The 9,268-nt window shown below is 41.3% G+C and overlaps 1 protein-coding gene across 1 annotated transcript; it reads left to right on the top strand.

Moving 5' to 3' along the window:
* Positions 1-807: 807 nt before the first annotated feature.
* Positions 808-9,201, top strand: slc25a1b (slc25a1 solute carrier family 25 member 1b). Its single transcript, XM_052050831.1, has 9 exons — positions 808-1,254; positions 4,010-4,117; positions 4,219-4,318; positions 5,338-5,476; positions 5,545-5,629; positions 5,822-5,926; positions 7,055-7,170; positions 7,251-7,324; positions 7,679-9,201. Exons 1-9 carry the CDS (start codon positions 1,137-1,139, stop codon positions 7,791-7,793), a joined length of 960 nt encoding a protein of 319 aa, XP_051906791.1. The 5' UTR covers positions 808-1,136; the 3' UTR covers positions 7,794-9,201.
* The last annotated feature ends 67 nt before the right edge of the window (positions 9,202-9,268 follow it).

Raw genomic sequence — 9,268 nt, forward strand, 5'->3', positions numbered from 1 at the left:
GGGGGGGTAGAAAAAAAACTCTAATAAAATAAATTAATTCAGGTTAATCAAGAGTAATATAAAGGATAACATAAGCATTGTGCTTTATCCTTTTCTCATTTTGGCAAATTATTTTTATGCAGTTGTGTCACACAACTGCATAAAAATAATTTGATAACAAGAGAAAGAAAGAAAAAGGAAAACCACTCATATGACAGGTCATATGAGTGGTTTTCCTTTTTCTTTCTTTCTCTTGTTTTCACACAACTTGTGCTTCGTCTCTGTGATATTTTGCAAAATGACCGAAATACTGTAAATTAAACAAAAACAATGACGAAAACGCATTGTTCATGCCGTTTACAACAAAGAGCCATTATCTAAAGCCAAGAGAGTAATCTCCGCGGGACAAATAAAACAGTGAAACGTTTCCGGAAATATGTCACCGGAAGTCAACACAATCAGGTAATCGTGAGACAAGAGCGATATCCTCACAGCTACCATAACTAACTAACTAACTAACTAACTACGGCGCTAGTTTTAAGTAAGAGAGCGAGACAATCGCTTGAAAATGTGTTGATATTGCGGTTGTAGTTTGAAATGATGTATGCACGACATATAGAGAGGTGTTTATAACAGGTTATTTATCTACATGAGCGGGTCAAATGCAGTTTCATGATAAACCAGTTATACTATAATATTATATGTATACGTACTACGTAACGTAAGCCCGAGCTTTATACTTAAAGTGTACTTTTGATAATTTGAAGTCTAGTTGATGGGTGTTGACGTGTATTTTATTTATTTTTTTTGCATTTGCATTCATGACTATGCAGGTCGTGTTCGTGGGCACCCTTTAAAAAGGAGGTGGGGTGCGATGCGATGGGGGTGTGCGCGGTCTCGCCCCGCCCGGCAGGAAGTTCTGACTCGACGTTTACCAGCGAGGAGGCACAGCAGAGGAAAACGTTTTCCCTGTCACAAGTACTTAACGCGGCCGAAAGAAAGAAGCGAGTGCGTGCAGTCCCAAGTCCAATGGTCAGGGGCGCACTCCACCCTTTGGACCGCGCCCGGTGCACAAAGCTGCAGCGGGTCTGCATAAGTTTTCACCCAGAGCGCCGAATTGAGCACGCAAGTGAAGCCGGGGGGTACCGACCGCAATCATGTCCGGACAGCCGCGCTTCGTGAACCCCTTTCACAGTAGGACGCACAGCCTCGCCGCTGCCGCCGCCCCTGCAGGCAAAGCCAAGCTGACCCACCCTGGCAAAGCCATCCTGGCAGGTAACAAATTCGGCTGTGCATGCTTCAGTCAAGGCAAGATGACTTTGTGCACGTGTTGTCAACACAAAGTTCTTTCTAAAAGGCGTGCCCAAACTATCTAAACAAGACGTGCAAACAACGTTAGGCACTACGCTGCATTGCAAATTTGGTAATATTGTTGGCTTTGATTTGGTCCGTGTTTCCTCGTCTACGAAATGAATTCAAGTGAAAAACCATTTAACAAATTTCCGTATTGACATTATTTGAAATGGCTTTCGTCAATATAAGAAAAAAATAATTATTTGTGCTTGGGTAGAAAAAATGCTAAATGCGGTATATCCCATGACGTTATTTAAGGTAGACATTTTTTTTTCATGTGCGTGTATTCTCCAACTCGTTGGCAATGATGTAAATGAGGTATGTTAGCATAGTACTTTCTAAAAATATTTCTGATTATCTCTCTCACACACACACACACGTTTACCTCCAATATTGCATGTTAATGTCATAATGGTTTAATCTTATAGTATCTTATTATTAAATGAAAATTGTAGAACAATGTTTTTGTTCAGTGCAAATGAAGAGCATTACTTTTTAGAACCTGTTGATTGTTTTGCAGGCGACTTTTAACACGTGAAACATAAATTTGAATGCGTTTGAAGATGTCAAATCGAGCACAGTCATTACTATAACCTTGTTTTGACACTGAGCACTCGCTCAAACAGAAAGTCCAAAAGTTCTTTTTACTTGCGTATGTAAACTCCATGACCTTTGCACTGTGTGCCGAGAGGCCCTCTCGAACACACACACACACTGCAATGACAAAGCACAATACCCTGACAACACAGCGGGACTCAGTTTGTGTAGCAGCAGGCGTGCTGAAGAGAATCCAACTAGCGTTGTTGCCTAAATACAAGTTAGCCACTGAAAGAGGCCAAGAAATGTCCCAGATGAGCCTAAAATGCGTCAAGTTATGATGGACTTTCCAACCAAATCATGTTGCCAGATCAAAGTAGCCGCCGGGGCTGAATTTATTATTTTCTTTCATTAAACATTCCTTTGGGCTTGTGGCCCACTTTTAAGATAAACTGCTTCTTGTGTGTATTTGCCAGCAATGTGAAGTCCAGAACGGAATCCTGGTCCTAGCTGACACGCGGGTGTGTCCATCTTCGTGGGGAATTGCATTTATTGCATATCCTTGACGTCCATCTTCAGGTGCTTGTACGAGTCTGTTTTTTGCCCTCTCTAGTAAGACAATTCAGCACACTAGTGGAACAAAAGTGTCATCCTAGGAACCTTTTTTTTCACTAAGCTGTATAAACATCCAACCTATTTTCCCCCCTCCGCAACTAATGTCACTTTTGGCCTACGAGTACAACCTTGAAATGGATATCAAGGATATGGATTGAATGCTCAATTGAAAGCCGTTTGAGCATTTAATCGGTCTTCTTGATATCTAGTAAGTGGTTGTACTAGTAGGCAAAAAAGCACAAGTAGTTGCGAGAAAAAGTTACTAGTGAGACACGTTTGCTTTACTTTACTAGGAGTGTGCTACGTGTTCTTCCTGTGTAGACAAGCAAACTAGTGCATGGACATGTTGACTTCCATCTTAAATTGGCAAGAGTAGCCCCAAAATGGCACTGCTATTAGAATAAACATTACCACTGAGAGTTGTTCTACTAGTGCACTCGCTGATTTATCTTACCAGCGAAGACAAAGTTTGTGGACCTTTTACTGTATCTGGAAATCAAGGATATGGAATACATGCTTGGCATCCATCTTACGTTAGCACTAGTGGGCCAAAAATGGCTCATGAAGTGGGGAAGAAAATATGTTACAACAGGTTTGGTGTGTTTGACATTGGTGAGGAAATGAAATTAAGTTGTGTGGCACAGCGACAACACGTCGCGTGTGTGGGCTGCATGTTGTTGAGCGGGGAAAGCTCCGCCCTGATCTAGAATGGCACCAGGGGGCGTGTCCTCAGGCCACCACGCTGCCAGCCGCTCGGCCAATCGGCTGCAGGCAAGCCGCAGCGGACTGGCCGAGGGAGTTCAGATATCAGGAAGTGTCAATAAGTGCAGCCGCTATGTGAATGTTGGGACCTTACACCTCAAAGTCAGATGTTTTTTTTTAATTTTATTTTTTTGCTATTTCAGGTTTTCCACATTTTTCAATCAAACCATTCAAGCATTTTTTTTTTTGGGGGGGGGGGGGGGTTAGTTCAGCTCACTTCATTTTGTGAACACACTAGAAGGGTTCAACCCATGAACTAAACTTCCCACCTTTTCAACATTAAAATTCTCAAATGAATTTGACATTCGTCACCCAAAGGTGACATTTGCAGACATTTGACAGTTACTTCTTTCCACATTTCTTGATCGATTCAAACCGTACCAACTTCCAAATGTTCCCCAAATTCCCGAGGTTTGGGATTGTATTTCGCCCAATGCAAAAAATCTGCTTTCCCACAATTTCACGTTTGCACCACAAAATAAAAAAAACAAACAAATAAATTGGAAGAATATTTTAACCGCCTCCTTCCACATTCCTCGGCCCTTTCAAAACCATTCAAACATGAACCTGTTTGTTTATCCAAGACTTATACAGAACTCATTCTCCAGAACTCTTCCTTACATTTTTTTCAGTGCATCATTGCTTCTTTTTCACAATATGATCACCAAAATCAGGAGAAATGTTGACATGTTTACACCGACTTTTCAGAAACTCTTTCTCATATTCGCCCCCCTTTTCCGTCGATAATTGTGCCGCGTTGCAGGCGGCATCGCCGGCGGCATCGAGATCTGCATCACCTTCCCCACAGAGTACGTCAAGACGCAGCTGCAGCTGGACGAGAAGGCCAACCCGCCCAAGTACAAAGGCATCGGTCAGCGCAGACGCTTTTGCACGCCGGCCTCCTGTTTCCCCGGGCAATGCTTGCATTTGCCGTTTTATTATTTATTTATTTTTTTCATGTTGGTGGCTCAGGCGACTGCGTCAAGCAGACGGTCAACGGACATGGCGTCAGGGGTCTTTATCGCGGTCTCAGCTCGCTGCTCTACGGCTCCATTCCCAAAGCCGCCGTCAGGTACGTGTCCAAATGGCAATCGTCCGTTCAGTACTCCATCGCGCAGTCATGGCGAACTGAGGCAAGTGGATACACGTTTGGTCTCAAATGAAGAAGTGACTGAAGATCATCCGATGAAACCATTTTTTTTTTCTCCGTTCTTTTTTTTTTTTCCAGGCTAAAAACTGCTTTTCATTGGATAGTGTGCCAAAAAGGGGAAAAATATTACAGAACATGTCATTACAAATTTAATTCTTGATTTAAAAAAAGCTATTTGTTACAAAAAATTATGAAATACAGAAATAATTTCAAAATGACAGGAATATTTTTTTTAAATACAGAAACTATGATTAAAATACAGCATTGATTACAACAAAAATAACGAGGGAAAAAATACAGAAAGGATTATTAAAAATTCCAGGATTGTGAAATACAGAACAAGAGATTGAAATTCAGACACAGAAATAAGGTTTAAGAAATGGAGATTAAAATACAGAAGTCGTTCTTTAAAAAAACCCATAAAAATACAGACATGACAAAAATAAAATTACAAAAATACTGAAATAAAGATTAAAAAGACAAAAATAATTATGGAATACAGAAATCATGATTCAGGATACAGAAATTAGGATTAACACGGAAATACTGGCAGAAAGTAGAGAAAGAGAAGAATTATAGAAATGTCAATTTTATATATATATATATATATATATATATATATATATACAGAAATAATGTTAAAAAATAATTATAAAATAACAGGAATAATGATCAAAACAAATACATGTGATGGCTAAAGAAATAATTAAAAATGAAGAAATGTTGACCCCCACATGAATAATAGAAAAATGAATATGAGATAAGTAGACATAACAACATGAGAAAACGGTACCAATTTAAAAATATTTTAAAAAATGCATTTTAATCATACTCTTACAGTAATTCAAAAGTTTAACGGCAGTGGAAACAGACACTGCCAGTTTCGTGGCGCGTTTGAAGTTGCACTGAAATGGAGAACCTGCCGTCCATTTTCCCGCCAGGTTCGGCGTCTTTGAGTTCCTGAGCAACAAGATGCGCGACCAGAGCGGCAAGCTGGACAGCAAGCGCGGCTTCCTGTGCGGCCTGGGCGCCGGCGTGGCCGAGGCCGTGCTGATCGTGTGTCCCATGGAGACCGTCAAGGTTACGCATCGCCGGCGGTGCCGCTCATGCACACGCGCTGTACGCTTATTTTTCCATTTTCCTCTCAGGTCAAATTCATCCATGACCAGACGTCGGCTAATCCCAAGTACAAGGGATTCTTTCATGGTGTGCGCGAGATCATCAGAACTCAAGGTGAGAGAACAACAAAGCTGAACTAATCAAGACCGCTTCATAAAAATGCAGAAATAAGGATTCAAAACATACATGTGACTGTGAATACGAAAGGGGGGAAAATAGCAATTCAAACTGTCTTGACTGGAGGTGCTGTTGACGCTTTTTTTTCCCCCTCTGCTTTGTTGCTTGACATTTGTGGATGCCACGCAGGTCTTGGAGGAACATACCAGGGTTTGACGGCCACCATTCTCAAACAAGGCTCCAACCAGGCAATCCGCTTCTATGTCATGACCTCGCTCAGGAACTGGTACAAAGGTATAAATCGCCCATCCTGGAGCCACATGCTGCTTCACCAATGAGACAAATGCGTTGGTCACTTCATTTCATGACCACGCTAGAAGGGTCCAACCCATTAACCCAGGCATGTCCAAAGTCCGGCCCGCGGGCCAAATCCGGCCCGCGGTCGAATTTCATCCGGCCCTCGGCCCCCGTCATAAAATCAGTGCCGTCTGGCCCGCAGGTTGGGCGCAATGGAACACGTGTTGCATTGACTGAGGTCTCGTAGACTGGCGAGTGATGTTTCATAGAGTACTGCTTCCCTCTAGTGGCTAAATAAGTAATAACATTCACTAAATGAGTAATAGCATTTAGACACTAGAGGGCATCACTCACGAGTTAACAAGACATCACTCCGTGTTTATATTGACTATGTCATATTTCAAATTCCTGTTTCAAATGAACCAAAAGAAATTCTTAAGATTGTTGAAATTAAAATAAAAATGGAAATGTGAAACAGACTGGCTTACTAAAATTTGTTGAACAATATTGTTGTTCAATGTAAAGAATGTCAGCCAAGGTCGGCCCCCCGACATTTTACCACATAAAATCTGGCCCCCTTGGCAAAAAGTTTGGACACCTCTGCATTAACCAGACCCTATTAGCTTTTTTACAATCGGCACAAAATCAGCCAATTTTTATTTTGGTGCATATTTATGGCGATGTCCGCTCCTAAGCATGCTGCAATTCTATTGGTTGTTTTTTGCGGAGGATAAAGAATACATGCCAGCACGTATTCGTATCTTCTACAAGGGTTGCTCCATAGCTTGTGTTCAAATAGCCATTGCTTATAGGGTTTTAACTACTGTAGCACTGAGGCTAGTTTCATTAGCTTGTGTATGCCGTTTGACATTGTTTGTTAGCATTAAGCTAAACGGACATTCCCAAGAGAAAATTATTTTGGTGTGGCAATAAACTGCTTGAACATTGTTGCTTGCTGTGAAGTGAGTTGAGTTCGCTGCCACCATACGGTTCTCGTATCTCAATTTTTTTTCAAAATTGTCCAAACCACGGCTCGCATCTCAAAACACTCTCAAGGCTCCAATGAACAGTATTATCACAAAACTCGTGTTATTGATTGTTATTGTTTTCTTTTATACGATCAAGGCGACAACCCAAACAAATCCATTAACCCGTTTATAACGGGAATGTTCGGAGCGGTCGCCGGAGCGGCCAGTGTGTTCGGAAACACGCCGCTGGATGTGGTCAAAACTCGAATGCAGGTGGGTTTATGAATTTGTTGACTTCTTGACCGCTTGGCAAAATGTAAACGTGTTACTATGAGCTTACTGTGCGTCAACAGGGTCTGGAAGCGCACAAGTACAAAGGCACCCTGGACTGCGCCATCAAAATCATGAAGCATGAGGGGCCCAAGGCGTAAGTGAGACACTTGTGCATTTAGACCAGTTAGTTATGCTAGTGCTAGCTAAGAGTTTGCCGTGGGTTTACTGATCAAAATGTTTTATATTTTAAAGGTAGCAAATAGAGTAAGCTGTGACACGATGAGGCGCAATTTTTCTATGGAAAAAAAGTAGTAACAGTTGACTTCAGGTATACTAGCATATGAATCGTAGTTACTTTTGAAAAACAAAACATAAATCTGAAGCCTGACGAGCACAGCGGGACGCCTCAGGATACTGTCTTAGGTCCACCTATGTGATTTATAAACAAATACATTGCACAAATATTAGCTCATAGGCATTGTTGACTATTTTTACTGTACTTGTCCAGGTTCTACAAAGGCACCGTACCTCGTCTGGGTCGGGTGTGCTTGGACGTGGCCATCGTCTTCATCATCTACGAGGAGGTGGTGAAGATTCTCAACATAGTTTGGAAGACAGACTGACACAGACGAACACTTCTGGACCGCCCTAAACCGGTTTCCTCCAGTTCTTGGTTCTTCCCCTGTCTACCTCTGAGTTATCAGAGGCGTGCAAATGAAAAGTCGCAGTTGGCTTTGTGATTTTATTTAGACTATAAGGAGGTGCAGCAGAAGCAGCGTTGTCAGGAAAAGGGCAGGAACTTACTGACCATGTTGAAATGTGGAAGTGACTCAGGAAGGGAGGTTAAGTGTCGGAACGGAAAACAGCACAGCAACAACTTTCTCTTAATTAGAGGAAAGAAGGTGACACATTAAATGACCACAAAATGATACTTGAATATTATAGAGTCCTCTTACATATGCAATGACATAGATTTTCTTTATAAATGAGATGTGATGGATAGGATTCAGCCTTTAAGTGCCTATTAGTTGTCAGTTATGAGTTTTTTTTCTGAGTTACATGAATCTAGTCAGCGTAATGTTTTTTTTTTTTGCCTTTTCAGAGCAATTAAAAAGCACTTATAGTGCCTTCTATGCCATTCCACAGAAGCTGGGTGCCTTTAAGAGTTTATATCAGATTAACTTTATGATACTAATTGCCTTTTTCTGTCCTGATGTCCAATGTGCCATATCAGAGGTTGTCGGTGCGTTTACACGCAGTGCACTTGCTAGTTAAGATGTTTACTTGATGATCTCAGCGCCAGCCTGGCCTTCATATACATGCCTTGCTCATGACTTCTGTATTCCATTACACTGGGGTTCTTAAACGTTTTGGATCCAGGGACCCCTGACAGCGAAGCCATCTTGCGGTAGCTTTGTTTGAACTATGGCGAGGAGACTTTGATTTGCCGCTATCTAGAGCAGGGGTGCCCAAGTCCGCTCCGTGAGATGCCGATCCAGCCTGTTTCAAATGTTTCCTTCTTCCATCATACCCCATTCAAATGATCAGGATCATAATTAGGTTTCTCAGAACTTCAACGACCGGACTTGTGCACCCCTGATCGATTGGCAATGCCAAAGTGTTTTGCTTGGGGGTGTCAATTATTCACTTAATTCTCATAGTATTCTTTTATTCTGGAAAAGTGACCAAGACTCTCTAAATATTTTGTGCCATAATATATTCTCTTAACAATATGCCTTTAAAAAATCATTCATGTAGGGATGCCCATTCTTGCAATGGTTTAAAAAAATATGACAGCACTTTGTGGATTATCATGACCAACATGTCTGAGAATTGATGAATACATTAAAAAAACACAAACAACTTTTAGCAAGCAAAGCAAAATTTTTTGCGAACACCCAGGAGTCCAGACACCCCAGTTTGAGAACACCTGTCTTAACAGATGCTGACATCATAGTATCATTCCTGTGCCTTAAGTCTTTTTACTGGTTATGCTTTGATTGTTGACAAATAAAATCTGCTGAAATTCGACCCATTGCTTCATGTTGGCCTGTTATTATTTGTTGTTGTTGGTTTATTTTATTTTATTTAGTTTTTG

The sequence above is a fragment of the Hippocampus zosterae genome, chromosome 18, assembly GCF_025434085.1.
Source record: "Hippocampus zosterae strain Florida chromosome 18, ASM2543408v3, whole genome shotgun sequence".
Taxonomy (NCBI): domain Eukaryota; kingdom Metazoa; phylum Chordata; class Actinopteri; order Syngnathiformes; family Syngnathidae; genus Hippocampus; species Hippocampus zosterae.